This window comes from Ambystoma mexicanum, chromosome 1q (assembly GCF_040938575.1).
Source record: "Ambystoma mexicanum isolate Mex_15411 chromosome 1q, UKY_AmexF1_1, whole genome shotgun sequence".
Lineage (NCBI taxonomy): Eukaryota > Metazoa > Chordata > Amphibia > Caudata > Ambystomatidae > Ambystoma > Ambystoma mexicanum.
In genome coordinates this window covers 603,476,071-603,493,333 of record NC_090922.1, presented here as the reverse complement: position 1 = coordinate 603,493,333, position 17,263 = coordinate 603,476,071, and the positions used below count along the sequence as shown (strand labels likewise).

General features: G+C 50.6%; 1 protein-coding gene across 1 annotated transcript in view; it reads left to right on the top strand.

Annotated features, from left to right (window-relative positions):
* The window catches only part of COP1 (COP1 E3 ubiquitin ligase), a 1,876,694-nt gene that overhangs the window by 563,941 nt on the left and 1,295,490 nt on the right, over positions 1-17,263 (top strand). Inside the window, exon 9 of the mRNA XM_069641145.1 lies at positions 8,640-8,697. Coding sequence (XP_069497246.1) covers positions 8,640-8,697 — 58 coding nt within the window. The remainder of the gene's footprint in view (positions 1-8,639; positions 8,698-17,263) is intronic.

Here is a 17,263-nt window from a genome sequence, read left to right as displayed (position 1 = left end):
CATGTCGGAAAGGACCGCGAGGGACCGTCGGACCCGCCTCGCCAACTGGTTGGAGAGCAAGAGCCCAGCAGGTGAGAAGAAGGAGAAACCCGAGCGGCCTTCTAACTCCTGTGAGGGCGCCCCAGCGACGGGGGCCCAACAGAAGGCAAAGCACCGCAAGTCCACGGGCACCGGGAGCGCCAAACGGTCGGGCTCCTCGGCTGCCAGGCAGGGCGCACCTTCACCGATTCCGTGAACCGCGAGCCAACGTTCTGGCTCGGGGAAGAGAAAGTCCGAGAACCCGGCTAAGCTTCTGGAGAGGCCCCAGTCCATCTCTAAGGAACCGGCCGAAGGGGTACGAGGCGGTGACCCTCCCCCTAAGGTGAAGGTCTCAAGGGCGCCCAAGGTGGTGAAGGCCTTGATTCACACGGCCAAGGCCTCTATTGAGGGTATCGCTACAGCTCTGGGGTAGCCTGTGGAGGCTCCCCCAGTGGAGGCGACCTCGGGGCCCAGAAGTGTCCCTGCCCCCGCGGAGGGAAGCCTCTTTTAAGCCCATCGAGAAGACCCCCGTGAAGGCCCCGGTGGAAAAAAAGGGGGGGGCGGTGGCCTTAACGGACACAACCTCCGAGGAGGGACTGGTCAAAGTCATAGAGGAGGCCTGTCCCCATGGGAGGGATCCCGACGAGGGGGACGATGAGAGCGAGGGTGACAACGATGAGGCTCCGGTGGAGGAGGAGCAACCGTTGAGTCCGTCGCAACCCGGGCCACAAGACAACTCGGTGGCCATTTTGACAGCAATCCAGGCCTTATGCACGGAGATAAGGACCAGGTTGCCCTTGCCTCCGACGGACGACCCGACGGAGCCGAGTCGGTCGGGAAGCCCCCCTAACAAGAGGAGAAGGATCCATCCAACCCCGCCTTCTCAGCCCTCACGGCCCTCTCAGCCTTTGTCTCCTTCCCCGACCCTAAGGGGGGACACGGGGACGGATACGGCCACGACGGGGACGGACGACGACTGTGGTGATGACGGGACTGATCTCCCGTTGCCGATTCCTCAGGCGTCTCCTCCCGACAAAATTGGCTCGTTTCACGCCATGATCGCCAGGGCATCCAAGCTTTTTCAGCTCTGCCCCGAAGAGAAAAAGGAAGGCTTCCTTTACCAACGGCGTGAGGCCAAAAGGAAAACGGTCCTCGTGGTGCCGTTGTTGGATGACATCTGGGACGAGGGACTTGCCCTCCTCAGGAACCGGTCCACAACACCTGCTAAGAGGGACCGGTACGAGAAGTAGTACCGGGTCCACGACGCCGTCCCCTTGTGCCTAAGAGCGCAACCGACCCTGGATTCGGTCCTTTCAGAAGCGGCCTAGAAGAAAGCGGGGGGGCATCGGCCTCGACCTCGACCTCTACTTCCCCGCCGGACGGCGAGGGAAAGAAGCTGGATGCCATGGGACGACGAGTAATATCGTCGGGGCGACGACGATTAAGGCGGCCAACGCCCTAGCGATCGTGGCCCGCTACGACGGGGAGTTGTGGTACAAGATTGCCCCCCTGTTGGACTTCCTCCCGGACGATAAGAGGGCAGAGGCTCTGGCAATCCTGCAGGAGGGTGAGGTGGACATCGGTTTCCGCCAATTGGGCAACAGTGTTTGCCTTCGATGGCTGGGGTGGCTCAAGGCGACGGATTTCCGCCAGGATGTACAGGCCAAGGTTTTGTACATGCCCTTTGACAGGAACAACCTGTTTGGGAAGACAGTGGATGAGTCCCTTCAAGCCATCAAGACCGACACGTAGACGGCTCGGGCCTTGGGAGTTCTACAACGACGACATCCGCCCTTTCAGAACTCCGGAGGCAAGCAAGGTGCCTCCAAGGGATTCGGCGGCAGCTCCTCAACGTACTGTCAAGCAGCCCGCTCCTCGTCGCAAGAATCCTACAGGGGACGAGGCAAGTCAGGAGGACCTCACCGTCGTCACCAAGGAGGCCAAGGTGGCAAGGCGGCGGCCAAGCAAGACTGAACCGGCGTTGTTGTCGGGCCCCCATCGAACCACCCCGGTGGGAGGCAAGCTGACGAGGTTCGTCAGCGTGTGGAAATCCCTCTCCACCGACCGTTGGGTGCTCGATGCCCTGGCCCAGGGGCACACACTCGAATTCCTAAAAGTGTCCCCGTATTCCTCCCGTGGCCAGGAAGGAAAACCACATCCCTCAACTACTGTTATAAGTAAAGGCGATAATCAAAAAAGGTGCCATCGAGCTCGTCCCAAAGAGGCTTCGGGGCTCCGGAGTTTATTCAAGATACTTCCTCGTCAGAAAGAAGATGGGCGGATGGCGCCCCATCCTGGACCTGCGTCAACTGAACAAGTACATCAAGGCACAGAAGTTCCGGATGGTCACCCTCCAGCACATGCTGAGACAGCATGAGGAAGGCGACTTCCTATCGTCGTTGGATTTGGAGGATGCATACTTTCATATCCCCATTCTAAAAAGACACCGAAAGTTCCTCAGTTTCGTGGTCCAAGGGCGGCAATACCAGTTCAAGGCCCTCCCGTTCGGACTGAAGTCGGCTCCCAGGATGTTCACCAAGTGCCTAGCACTGGTGGCGGCGCGGCTGCGCCTGCAGGGGATCCATGTTTACCCCTACCTGGACGATTGGCTCATCCGGGCAACAAACAGGGAGCTTGTCGAACACACGGCGAAGACTGTCCAGCTGCTGACAGACCTGGGATTCTCCATCAACTTCCACAAATCCCACCTGGTCCCGTCGCAGGTCGCACTGTTTCTGGGAGCCAAGCTCGATACAGTGGTGCGATTGGCCTCGCCGTCGGAGGAAAGAACGAAGGCCATCCTGGGCAAAGTACAGCGTCTGCTGGCCACAGACGTGGCCAGAGTGAGGTCCATCAAATCCCTTCTCGGGATGATGTCCTCCTGCATCTATCTGGTGCGCCTGTGCAGGCTGCGGATGCGTCCTTTGCAGGAGTTTCTCGACGCCCGTTGGATGCAAGCGATGGGCAGCTTCGAGGACAAGTTCTTGCTCAACAAACTATTCCGCCAAGCTGTTCGATGGTGGGGCACCCGCGCGCATCTCGCGGTGGGCATGGACTTTCAGACCCCAACATATCAGGTGATGGTGACAACGGATGCCTCCCTGGAAGGATGGGGAGCGCACACTGGGGATCTTCACGTGAGAGGCCTATGGCTCCCAGAGGAGAGGCTGCTCCACATCAACATACTGGAGCTCCGGGCGGTGTTCTGGGCTCTCAAGTCTTTCCTCCCATCCCTCAAGGGAAAAGTGGTGAGGATCTCCACCAACAACACCACCACCACGATGTGCTACATCAGGAAGCAGGAAGGAACCAGATCCCCAGCACTGCCCAAAGAAGCACAGGACCTGTGGCACTGGGCCGTTGTCCAGGGGATGTTCCTGGTACCCTTTCATATAGCAGGGATAAAAAACAACATTTCCGACTCACTCAGGAGGGAGCTGCGCTCGTGCCATGAGTGGGAACTACACCAGGATCAAGTGGATCAACTCTTCCGGCGGAAAATAGACCTGTTCGTGACAGCGACAAACTCTAAGTGCCAGAGGTTCGCCAGCAGGTTCCCCCAGCCGAGGAGCATGGGCGATGCTTTCTCGTTCCCTTGGGACGGCCTGTTCCTTTATGCATTCCCTCTGTTGCCGTTTCTGCTCAGGCTCATCAACCAACTCAAGAGGTCCCGGTGCAGGATGATCCTCGTCACACCGAAGTGGCCGAGACAGATATGGTTCCCGGACCTTCTGGACTTGTCAGCGTCCCCACCAGTCAAACTGCCGACAGAAGCGGATCTTCTCTCCAGAGAAAGAGGTGCCATTCTTCATCACGACCCGGAGTCGCTGAACATGCAGGCCTGGCTCCTGCAGCACTAGAGTTTGGAGGATACGATATCCCGGCTGACTGCAGAGAGGTCCTTGCAAACCCCAGGGCGTCCTCAACTCTCAAGTGCTACGAACACAAGTGGATGAGGTTCTCTGTCTGGTACCGTGCACAGAAGATTAACCCTCTCAGGATTACAGCCCCTCAAGTGCTATCATACCTACTGTTGCTAGCCAAAGCTGGACTATCTCATGCTTCAATCAAGATACATCTGGCAGCGATTTCCCGATACACCAGAACTACAGGGCGGTTATCCCTGTGGTCTCATCGCCTGGTCAAGGAATTTATTAAAGGACTGTTTCGATCATTCCCACCGGTGAAGGCGCCAGCCCCGGCGTGGGAGCTCAACGTGGTGCTGACCAGGCTCATGGGTCCGCCAATCGAGCCATTGCATTCGGCCCCGTTGAAGTTTCTGTCGTGGAAGACAGCGTTCCTTGTGGCCATCACCTCCGCACAACGCGTGGGAGAGATTCAGGCCCTATCCTGCAAGCCTCCATACCTGACCTTTCACGATACGAGGGTAGTGCTGAGGACACACCCCTCCTTCATGCCCAAGGTGCCGTTGGACTTCCATCTCAACGAGCCCTTGGTGTTACCTGTTTTCTTTGCGCCGCCTTCGTCGCCGGCCGAGAGGACTTGGCACTCGCTGGATGTAGCTAGAGCGCTGAAGTCCTACGTGGACCGAAAGAAGAGTTTTTGGAAGACATCACAGCTGTTTGTGAACTTTGGATCTGTGAACCAAGGGAAGGCTCTCTCGAAGGCTTCCATTTCCAGATGGCTCTCCGGCTGCATCATGCACTGTCATCGGTTGGCAAACCGACCGTTGCCCGGCCGTCCGAGAGCCCATTCGACCAGAGCGATCGCTGCTACCACAGCGTTCTTGTCTGGAGTGCCCCTGCTGGACATCTGCAGGGCTGCTACGTGGAGACGCACAGCTTCACGAGATTCTACTGCGTTGACCGGGATTCCAGGGAGGAGTCCAGAGTCGGCCAAGCAGTGCTGCGCAACCTGTTCGCTTAAGGTGAGCCTGGTGAGGAGGTAAGAAATGCTTAATGTTGAGTTTTGATGTAATGCTTAATGTTGAGCCTTTGCCACCTCCCGTGGTTGTGCATGTATGTACTGCTATGTATTCTTATATTCAGAATCCATGCCAGACCCCATGCTGGAGAAGGAACAAGTTACTTACCTGTAACTGTTGGTCTCCAGCATGGGTCTGGCATGGATTCACATGCGTACCCTCCCGCCTACCCCTCTGCGGCTCTTCACTTGGTCATACGGCCACTTTACGTGCTATCAAATCTGAGGATGGCTGCCAGAGGCGTGGCTTAGGGAGAGGACAGTCATTGGCTGGGGGCAGTATGACCCAGAGACCAGTGATCGGTTACTACTAAGAAAGACAGATCAGAAACGAAACTGATACTGATTTTTTTCTTTACCAAGGATTCCCAGCCTGACGACGGGGAATATTCATGAGCATGTGAATCCATGCGAGACCCATGCTGGAGAACAACAGTTACAGGTAAGTAACTTGTTCCTTCTTTTACACCAGTCTTCAAGTGACTTAACTTGAATGCTCTTCTCTCTTGGCTTTAGTCATTGTAGGCCTGCTGCAGAAGTAAATAGACTACTAGCTGTGATTTGATAAGCCCTATGGGTATGAGTCACATGGGCACCTTTTTTATTTTTTATAAACACATCCTTTTATTACAACAGCTTTTCTAGCTCTTGTAATATCAGCTCAAACAAGTGTTCCAGTCCGCTTTTTTTTCAATGCATAGAGTGGCTGGTCAAACTTAATGAATGGACTCTGTCCAGAATGAAGAATTTTAACTGCTGTCTTCACACTACCCATTGAATGACGAATCATGGCCTCTGACATAGCATGCATGGTGTGTAAATAGAGGAAGAAGGGATGAAGTGTTCATTCACAATCTCTTGAAATTTCTTCTTGCTGACGTGTGTGGTATGCTTCCCAGGTGATTATTTCATCCCCTTGTAGGTTGTCACTAGCCAGAACCTTTGTTACATTAATATGAGGCAATGAATATGGTACATGGCATCTTGTGCAATAAGATTGCCTGCACTCACTTTAGCAAGCAGGTTTTCATCTTCTAGTTTAAGGGCACAGTGACGAACCCGAGAATCATGGACAAATGCAGATGCTCTACACAATGATCTTCCAGCTGGGGCATGCATGTCACGAAAAAGCATATTGGTTTTGTATTCACTGAACTTTTTCCTTGAACACTCCTGCTGTTGAATCTGGTAGAACTATCTGCATTATCCACTGGTGACAACTTGCTTTTATCTGTTCTTTGCAGTTTTGTTTTTATTGAACTACAATCTACATGATTCGTGAAACCAAGCTTTACATCCTACCAATATTTCTCTCTTTACATCCACCTTCATGCAGACTCGACAGATTAATTGTCCTTTGTAAACACTCAACACTACTAAACCCCACAGGCAGAGTGGATATTGTCTTATAGCCAGCTCCCTTTGTATCACGTTTAATCTCTGCTGGACAGCTAAGAACCTCCGATTTGTCTTCTTGGCAGATTAAACGCTTGTTCTACTCTGTTGCTGTGACTTGTCTAGAAGTATCAGGCTTCAACAGCTTCATCAGTTTATGTACTTTCTTCATATTGTTATCTTTTTCTTCTTAAATTGTCATACAAACACCTTCATCTGTGATCAGAAAAATATTACACTGTTTTTTTTTTTCTCGCACCCTTGTTTTGTGTATGCATTCTTAGGAACTATTTGATGTTTATTACATAAATTCACAGAAAATCAATTAATAGGGAAATAACAGCATCAAATAACATACAAAAGAGCAGGATAACAATTTTCCGAGCCCATTGTTTTGAATGTTTGCCATTAGTGGTTGGGGGAAAATCTGGGATGGCCTCATAGTCAAAATAATACAGTTGCATATGTAGTATATGTGCCCCACGTTTCATACTTCTATCATCAATAGCACAATTATTCCAAATATTTCACCTATCTGCTGTACTATTAGATCTGGTGTGGTAAGGACTGATAAATTGTATTTCATTAACTGTATACAGGAAAGAATCATGGAAGAAATGTTCCTGGTTAATGACTACAGTGCGACTGAAATGGCTCGTAAAAGAGCGTCAGAAATCATCTTCGATGAAAAAGTCCCATAGCTATGATGAGGAAGCTGATATTAGGAAACATCTGTTAAGGGAAGCCATCTGGGGTGTCACGGGAAGTGGCCCTAGATTGTATATGGAAGTTTAACAACACATGAATTGGCTTAAATTCCACAAGGCTACCATGAATCTTTATAGATGGAGCCAATATGCTTGCACCAATTGGTAAAAACAACTCCAAAACCACCTTGGATTACATTAATACACCAGTAAGGGAAGAGTAGGACTATTCAAACCAACCCCATAGCATATTCCCTCTGGGTAAACCACTTTAGAGGTTTATTCTCCAAGGCACCATCTTCTAAGGCACCCACTATGGATGTGCATCTATCATTATGGTGAGGCACATTTCGAATAAAGGATGTAGAGAGAAAAGTTAACATCCAAAAATTCAAGAATCATGGGTCCAGGTGGCCTGTCCAACACTATTCTCAGGCAGAATCCCCAGTTATGAGCATAATGGCTATATACAGTGGGTTTCATTTTTTCTAAGAACAAGCATAATCCCAGAGTCTTGGAATAAAAACTACATTGTCCCCATTTTTTAGAAGGCGGACCGAAACCTACCTGGGAATTATCTGCTGATTGCCCTCCTGGTCTCCCGGGAGGATTGTTGAATGTATTGGCGCTTTTACATTGCAATACCTCTGTCCAGACAAGAATTAACATGGAACGTTTGTTTACAGATGAAATTATCACTAGAGTGGGACTGAAGCAGGGGTGTGTACTAGCTACCTGGCTATTTAACCTATGTGTGATATAGGCAGGTTCCTAGAAGGTATAAGATCATTCCACCTGCACTTGAGATATTTGGCGATTGCTGATGACTTTATCATCCATGATCAAACAAGTATTGGTTTACAGAGGAGTCTCACACAAATGGTTGAATACTTCACACCACAAACTACCTGAGGATAATCCACAAAAAAACATCTGTAATGACTTTTCCTAATATGCGTAGGAGAGGGGGCCAAGTGGTATATGTATGGGTATTCAATCCAAACCTGTAACACTATTGTGTCCCAGGGGTACACAATTAATAACATGGTCAAGGTTGGGGACAACAAGATCAGGTTACAGAGTAAATTGCGAGCTTTGGTGGCTCAACTTAAAAAAATAAAGACCAAGTACTGCAGATACACGCTAATACCACTAGTCACCTACTATAGGCGAACAATTTTGCCAACACTCCTATATGGACGCGAATTTATGGAATTGAAAAAGAGCTTGATCATATGGAACACACTATTTGTACAAAACACATTGGATCTTCCGAATTGCTTTCCCTTGGTTGCCCTTAGATTGGAATTGGGTATACAATGATCCCCTCTTATGTTTTATCTAGGAGATTGATGATGCGGTTTAACATTTTAAATCCTTATAAAGCTACACTGTCAATATCTGCTATTGTACACTGCTATTGTTTTTGCAGTTCGTGTGTGAAAAGGTGTTTTGGATATTAAAATTCAGAATGCTGTATTGTACACCTCAAATTAAAAAACGAATGATACACATCTGTATCAGTTGTAGACAATTATTAAATATTTGTCCTTGTATTTCTTTCTCTCTTGGCAGCAGTCTTATCGATTCCACAGAGTACAGTCATCCCCCTGGCTTCAGCGGCAGTTCTCAGGTAAGAAAGTGGGCGTGTCATTATCTGCAAATGCCCCCCCTCTTCCAACCCTCCGCATAAAGAGAGCCTTTGCTGGTTGATTGGGCATGAAATGGAATCCTTTATGTTGAGGTGTGTATGGTGTTGTGGGAAAAAAATTGTAATATCATGAAGATGTTTGACTCCTCTGCGGCAGTTTTCTTCGCACATTTTGGAGTTTGGCTTTAGGTGGTCATTTTGTTCAAGGTACAAATATACGTAGTACATTTTGTTTATTACTGCACTATCATTAAGGTGAGTTACATAGGAAATTAAAAAAATTAATTGCTAATAACTTTGGACGATGGATTTGTCTGAAAGTTTGCAGACAATTGTGTACGTACTGGCCCCCCTAGACTGGAAATTGTGGGACAGAGTCATTAGAAAATAAAGATGTTATTGGGAAAAAAAGAACTTTCGGCCTAGTCCCCATTAATTTTCCCATAGTAGAAGGGGGTGCCCCATTCCCCCCAAAATAGCAATGTCTTCCATGTTGCATTGCAGCAGACCGGCTTTTCAGAAATGAAAAAGCCGCCATCTTTTTTTATTTCCAATACGAGAGATACCCACGGTTATACCCTTGGCTACACGAAAACAAAAAAACAGAAAAATGCCACTTCGAGGAGGAACAATTGTGAAATGGGATCAGGCTAGAGGTGTGGGGGTGGCGGGGTTCACCATGTCAAATTTGGCAGTTGAAGGTGAGCTAACGACCAAGTTGTAATTGTTTATTTGTAAAGCGCTTATACACAAGATAAGTGCTTCAAAGCGGGAAGGGAACAAAGGAACAAAGAGTCATTCTTAGGCCTTGAAGTTTCTGAATGAACTAACAAAAAATGACTAACATACTAGGCCTGATGGCATTACTACTAGTGCAAGTGCATTACAAGGAGGAAGGTGAGAAAGTGGGGAGGAGAGGGAGAACAACCTACAATCCATAAACTCCTGTACTAGTCCAATGACGTTTCAGATAGTGCAAGTGCATGACAAAGTGTGAGACGATAGGGGGAGAATGAGAAAAACATACAGAAACAAGAGCGACTCCCTCCTTCTTGTCATCTGATGAAGCGCGTGTCAGTTGAGGCTTTCGCCGCCACCTTCTCATCCCCCTGTCCCCCTTTGGCTGACTCTCACCCTGACACAGCCCTCTCCACGCTCCCCTATATCTGATACTCTTGATATCCTTGCCCCTGTCATGAAAATCCGCCTGAAGCCCAAAGCCAAGTGTAACTCCTGGTATGACTCAGATTTCCTCACCCTAAAACGCAAGTGCAGGGTGGCCGAGAGAAAATGGCGTGCTGCATGTTCATCCTCTGACAAACTGGCCTGCGGCCTGCTGCAAAGGCAATACCGGCTCTCCGTTCTCACCAAGAAGAGAGCCCATATCCAAGTCTGCATCTCTGCGGCATCTAACAACTCGGCTGAACTCTTTAAAATCTGCAAGGAACTTGCCAATCCTTCCGCAGTCTCTACCTCTCCTGTCCCCTCCCAGGCCCTCTGCAAGGCACTGGCTTCTCACTTCATTTAAAAAACTCAGGACATCCTGTCCTCACTCTCCTCCTATCGCCTCCCTCCCTCTATTCCCTGCTCCTTCTCTGGCCCTTCTGCAGCCACCTCTCCTCCCTCCTTCTCTACCTTTCCCCTTTTCTCTGCTGATGAGGTTTCCAGACAAGTCCGATCTATGAAAGTCTCGTCGAAACAGGTTCACCCCTGTTCCTCCAAAACTATCAAGAACCACATCGACTCCCTGGCTCCTGCCCTGGCTGACTTCTGCAATCACTCCTTCGCCACTGGAGTCTTCCCATCCCCCCTTAAGCACTCCCTTGTGCACCCTCTTCTTAAGAAACCCTCTTCCGACCCCTCCTGCCCGGCAAACTATCGCCCAATCTCCATCACTCCCTTCCTGGGCAAGCTCCTGGAGAAACTGCCCTTCTCCCAGCTTAATCTCCACGCTGAATCTGTGGGTTGTCTTCATGACCATCAGTCTGGCTTCAGAGCCGCCAGAAGCACGGAAACTGCTCTCCTGAACATCAGTGAAGACCTGCTCTCTAACCTTGCCTCTAACACTCTGTGTGTTCTCATCTTGCTTGATCTCTCGTCTGCCTTTGATACTGTCAACCATGCCATCCTGCTCAACCATCTCCGTGATAACCTGGGTATCACTGGTCAGGCTCTGGCGTGGCTGACTTCTTTCCTCTCCAATCGACCCTCCCAGGTCCAACTTGGGTCCTTCATCTCTGACATCTATTTCTCTACCTGTGGTGTCCCCCAGGGATCTAACCTCTCTCCCAGGCTGTTCAACCAATAGCTGGCACTCCTTGCCCACCGCATCGCCGCTCTCTGCCCCAAACTTTCAGTGCTATGCGGATGATACCCAGCTCATTTCCAGGCTACCCTCGGCCTCCTCCTCTCCTTCCCTCATCTCTGACTGTCTGTCTGCTATCCAGGAGTGGTGTGCCGCCAATGACCTCTGCCTTAATGCTAGTAAGACTGAGATTCTGCTCATCAGCACACCCACTCCCTCCTTCCATGCAGCTCTCTGGCTGGCCTCTCTTGCCCCTCTTCCTGCTCCTACCTGCAAGGCAAAAAACCTCGGGGTCATCTTCGACTCCACACTCTCCTTCTCTCCTCACATTTCTGACATCTCAAAGAAGTCACACTACCAACTGCACCTCCTCAGAGGTATTATTCATTTCCTCTTCTTCCCCCTGAAGCTCACTGTCTCCAGATCCTTAGTTCTCTCTAAGATGGACTACTGTAACAGCATCTATCTAAATCTGCCTGCCTCTACTCTCCGCCCTCTGCAACTCATCCAGAACAGGACTGCGAGACTTGTCCTTGGCCTCAAGCCCAGGGACCGTATCTCTCCAGGACTGAAATCTCTTCACTGGCTCCCAGTGGCTGCGAGGATTAAGTTCAAAACCCTCTGCATTGTCCACAAGGCCTTCTGGGGCCTGGGGCCGAAATACCTTCAACTCTCTCTTCCTAAATATATTCCTTCTTGAACCTCTTTGCTCATCCGCCTCCAACTCCCTCAGGGTCAGCCACTTCTCCAAGCAACGAGTTGGGGGTAGATCTCTCTCCGCGGCAGGGGCCTCCCTCTGAAACAGCCTTCCTGCTTCCCTGAAACTTGAGGAGAACCATCTCTGGTTCTGGAAGCACCTCAAAACCTTCCTCTTCGCTTCTGCTTTCTCTCCCCCTCTCCCCTGTTAAATTCCTGATTGAAACTGCACTGGGCCACTCTCACTGATCTCGGTCCCTGGCCCAGCCACTTGCCCCCTGCACTGCCTCCCTGGCAACCCTTGCACTGCGGGACTGTCTCTGTATCCCTACAGCCCCCATCCCAGCACTTGACTGCACTTACCTTGCACTTGCCACCAGCTGGCCGTTTATTTATTTATCTTATTATTCTACTACCCCATGTACTGTACTTTCCCCTCTCCTCTGCCCCTCGCACTTTCCCTTCCCCTCTTCCCTTGCACTTGCGCGATCTGAATGACACCTGGCCTAGTAGGATTGTTGTTTGTCTTCCCTTTGTCTCCCCTCCCTGCCTGGTCGTGCCTTGAAACACTTGTGTATAGGCGTGTTATAAATGCCTTATTATATTATCAGATATCATATCATATATCAAGAAGCTACCGTTCTAGGCCGGGCAAACTAAGCCTAGTACATTCTAGGTAATGTAAGTGTGCAGACAGGAAGTGTAAGGGAGGGGAACAAGTGTGCCCAGTCCAGCAGGGTCCTGAGTTAAGGGCAGAGAGGTTACCCTTCTCATGGGACACATTCCGGAAGTGCAGTAGTGGTGAGCAGAGTGCAAGGACTAGCGGGGGAGTCTGGGACCTGTCTGGTTCTGGGGTGCACCAGGCAACTAGTCAGCAGATACAGAGCAGAGTTGGGGAAGAGAAGGAGGAGGGAAGTAGGCAAGAATAGAGAGGAGGATAGCAAGAGCAAGGGAGAGAGAAAGCAGAAGAGAAGAGAAAGGTCTTGAGGAGTTTCCGGAACTTAAGATCAGGCTCAAGACGGAGAGAGACAGGGAGATTGTTCCAGAGGGAAGCACCTGCAGAGGATAAATATCGACTCCCAATCTCTTTTTGGAAAAACGGCTCACCCGCTGAGAGTTGGATTGGAAGAGGACGAGCAGAGGGCTCTAGAAGGAGAGTATTTAGGGAGAAAGAGTTGTAGATAGTGCGGGCTCTGGCCCCAGAAAGCCTTGTGGACTATGCAAAGGGTCTTGAACTTGATCCTTGCTGCCTTGGGGAGCCAGCGGAGAGATTTCAGTGCCAGAGAGATGCTGTCCCTGGGCTTGAGGCCAAGGATAAGACTCGAGGGTTCCGTTCTGGATGAGTTGTAGAGGTCGGAGAGTAGAAGTAGGAAGATTGAGAAAGAGACTGTTGCAGTAGTCCAGTCTAGAGAGAACCAGAGCTCTGGAGACGGTAAACCTCTGAGGGGAAAGTGAGAAAAGGTAGAATACATCTGAGGAGGTTCAATTGGTAGTGGGACTTTAGATGTCTGAGATGTGAAAGGAGAAGTAGAGAGTGGAGTCTAAGATGACCACCAGATATTTTGCCTCACTCGTGGGTGAGGGTGCAGGGCCAAGGGAGGCCGGCCAGAGTGCAAGTGGGAAAGCGGGAACAGTGGTCCCAATGAGGATGATCTCTGTCTTGCAGGCATTAAGGCAGAGATCGTTTGCAGCACACCAAGACTGAATTGCGGACAGACACAGTCAGGAATGAGCGAGGAGGAGGAGGAAGAGGAGGAGGCCGAGGGTAGCCTGAAAGAGAGCGGTGTGTCATCTGCATAACACTGTGAAGACAGAGATCCTGCGGGCTAGAGGGACCATGTAGACTTTGAAGAACCAGGGAGATGGGTTAGACCCCTGGGGGACACCACAAGTAGAGAGAGTGATAGCAGAGAGAAAATACCCAAGTTCCATCTGGGAAGGAAGGTAAGAGAGAAAGGAGGCAAGACGTGCCTGGGCCTGATCTGTGATGCCCAGGGTATCATTGAGACAGGAGATCAGGATGTTATGGTTTCTGTATCGAAAGCAGAAGAGAGGTCAAGAATAATGAGGACAGAGGGAGAGTTAGAGTCAAGATTTGAGAGCAATCAATCAGGGGTGTTCAGAACAGCAGGTTCTGTGCCTCTGGATGATCTAAAGTCAGACTGATGTTCATGTAGACAACCAACAGATTCAGTTTGGATGTTAAGCTGAGAGATAGCCAACTTCTCCAGGAATTTTCCCAGGAAGGGAGTGATAGAGATCTGGCAGTAGTTTGCCAGAATACAAGGGTCGGCCGAAGGTTTTTTGATCAGAAGGTGCACAAGAGAGTGCTTGAGAGAAGTGGGAAAACGCCAGTGGTGAAGGAGAGGTTGCAGAGGCTGGATCGAGAGTGTCAATGTTTTCCTTAATGGTTATGGAAGGGGCAGGGGGCCACAGGTTTGGAGGAGGCTTTCTTAGACCAGACTTGTCTAGAGACCTCCTCAGGTGTAACAGGGGAGAGGGAGGAGGGTAGAGGGGGAGGGTTGGGAGAGGCTGAGGGGTGCCCAAGAGATGTTGGTGCATGAGCGGGTGCGGAGGAGAGAAAGGACAGTATTTTCTGTGTTTTGGCAATGAAGTGTTCAGCCAGGGCCGAGCAAAATGCCTGGGTGGGTGCAGTAGAGGATGACGCTGCAGTGGATTGGCCAGTTCCCTGCAGACTTTGAAAAGTTTGATAGTGTTAGATACTGCGGAGATGTGGGCTTGAATATGGACTCTCTTCTTGGAACGGATGCAGAGTCTGTATTGCCTTTGAAGAAGGCTGCAGGCCAGCTTCTCAGATGGTGCACCTGATGATCCCCATTTCCGTTCTGCTACTCTGCACTTGCGTTTAAGGGCAGCCAGATCAGAATCATACCAAGAGTTGCACTTTTTGGCAGGCTTCAGTCGGACCTTCATGACAGGAGCAAAGATGTTGAGTGTGTTGGAGATGGAAAGGTGAAAGTTAGAGAGGGCTGTGGCAGGGTGGTAGTCAGCTGCAGGAGTCGAAGAAGCAGAGTATGTGGAAGCAAAGGCTGCCACTGACACTCTTTTCATGGGTCAGAGACCTTGAAGGCAGTCGGCGGTGCAGTGTGTGCTGAGAGTGATCAGTCCAGGAGAGTGCGGTAGTGTGAGGAATAGAGAGAGGGATGTCTGTGGAGATGAGAGCATCAAAGGTATGGCCTGCAATGTGCGTCAGACCCGAAAGACGAATGGAGAGAGAAAGAGAGTCACTTAGGCTGCGGAAAAGTCCTGAAGAGTCAGGAGAGTCAAGATGTATGTTAAGGTCCCACAGCAGGAGGAGTTGGGGAGAGGAGGACAGGAGAGAAGAGGCCAGATCCCTCCCATTCCGAGAGGAAGAGAGTAGACTATCCTGGTGGCTGATAGAAGGTGGCCAGAGTAAGAGAGGAGAAAGGAGAGAGAGAGAGAGAGCCTGCAGACCAGGCATTCAAAGGAGGAGTAGGCCTGAGTGGGAATAACAGAAACAGGGATCCACTCAGGAAAGATGAGGGCTACTCCACCTCCTGGCCTGTTGGGCCTGGGCTCAGAAAGGATCTTGAGGAAGTGTGTCAAAACGCGTGACAGAGCTGTCCTTAAATCATGTATCAGTTAGAGCAAGAACATTAAGATCCAAGAGTTCAAGGAGGTGGAAGATGTCAGAGGGGTGCTTGACAGCAACATGGAGGAGGTTGCCATTTTTGAGAGACTTACGGGGAGGTACAGGTGACAAGACCCCCCAGCCCCAGTAAGCAGCGAGAGTGCCTGAGAGATCGTGGTAGGAGAAGATAGAGGAGCGGACAATGACAAGGATGTCAGTGAGGAGAGTGCAGGTAAGGGAGCCAGGTGGTTTAAAAACAGCAAGGGAGCCGAGGTGAGAGACCATACGGTCAAGAGAAGGCCATGGAGAGCACAAGTTAAGAGCACAAACGATTTCCAGTAGCCATGGTAATATGGAAGGATATCTGCGGCTACATAAGATAACGTAAGCGGGAATGAAAGTGCATCACACAAAAAACGAGTGTTGGGCAGGAATAGGTGTGGGCTGGGGCGGTGAGTAGGCCTTGGACAGGAGTGGGGGAGTGGCACAAATGGTGGGAGGGGATACTTGGTGAGTGCCTGGGAAGCATTTCTTGTTGTTTTTCCCAATAACTGCGGGTATCTAACAACTACAAATAGCCGTGGCTATCTGTGGTAAATTATAAATATGCCTGTGGTTATTTAAAATGTTTTTTTTTTTAAACCCATTCTATTTATAGCTGTAGTGAGGTAGGGGCTGAACAATCCCTAGCCAAAGGCCATTGCTAGTGGCTTGGTAATGTTTTAAACAATAGAGACGGCATGGTCGAAGGCTGGGAGTATTGTAAAATGTACAGTGGGCATGGCTGAAGGCTGTGCACACTATCCAGGAACAAAGGTGTTGGTATTGTTATAGTGATAGTGTATCCGGCCCACTAGCCAGGGGCCCGATACACTATGTTTATCGGGCCCCTAGCTAGTGGGCCTGATGCACATTATAGTGACCATGGCCCTAGTGGCCTGGTAGTGTTGTAAAATATAAAGTGGCCATGGGGGGGGCGTGGCTTGATGGCTACGTGAGAGGACGTTCCTTGGAGGAGCTCCCGATTATCCGATCCTGATCCTGGGAAAAAAGTGATGGTTTTTGGCAGACTTTTGAGCCCACAGTGCATCTAAAGACGTATGAAAGTGGGGGGCATACGGTGCGTGCCCTCCCCAACCGCGAGACTGCATATTCACGGAACTAGACCCCGAAGAAGGTGGCGGTCGCTCGAAGGAAGGGGAGTACCCAAGATGGCCGCCTGTGGACAAAGGGCCATAAAAGGTCCGACGAGCTGAGGAAGATAAGGTTGGTCGGAACGTGGGCGAGCCCAACCAGATAGACGGGTCGCATGCCCCTCGGGCTGGAAGCAAGAACATAAGGGCGAGCCCCCACTGCAGAGGATACAGCTGGGCGCGTGGGCCCAATCGACGCAACAGGATGTCTTCCAAGGTGGTGCAACCCCGGATCAAGCAGCCTACGATGGAGACCTATGCTAGGTCGCCCTTGGGCGCGGAAGGAGGCAAGAGCAAAGAAACCCCTGCGGCGGCGACGGACCCATCGGGTACCATCCAGGAGGTGCTGGCAGCAATTGCTGACCTGAAGGTGGCCTGGGAGACGAAGCTGGGCCTGGCCATGAAAGAGTTGCAAGAGGGCCTAAACCTCAAGATAGGAGCGGTCCGAGAAGAAGTGAACCTGTTGCGCCAGGATGTGCGAACGATCGCGGAGCGCACTGGGGAACTGGAGAAGGAGTTGGCCCCGACCTTGGAGGCGTGCAATACACACGCCAAGGAACTTCATGCCCTCGTTCAGCGAGTGGGCAATTTGGAGGACAGAGCAGGCGGAGGGGCGCGCCAGGTGCAATAACATTCGCATAGTGGGGGTAGCGGAGGGAATGGAAGGATCAAACCCCACGGATTTCGTTGAAACCATGCTTTTGCAGGAGATTACAGGCGGAGAGCTGACCCAGGGGTTCG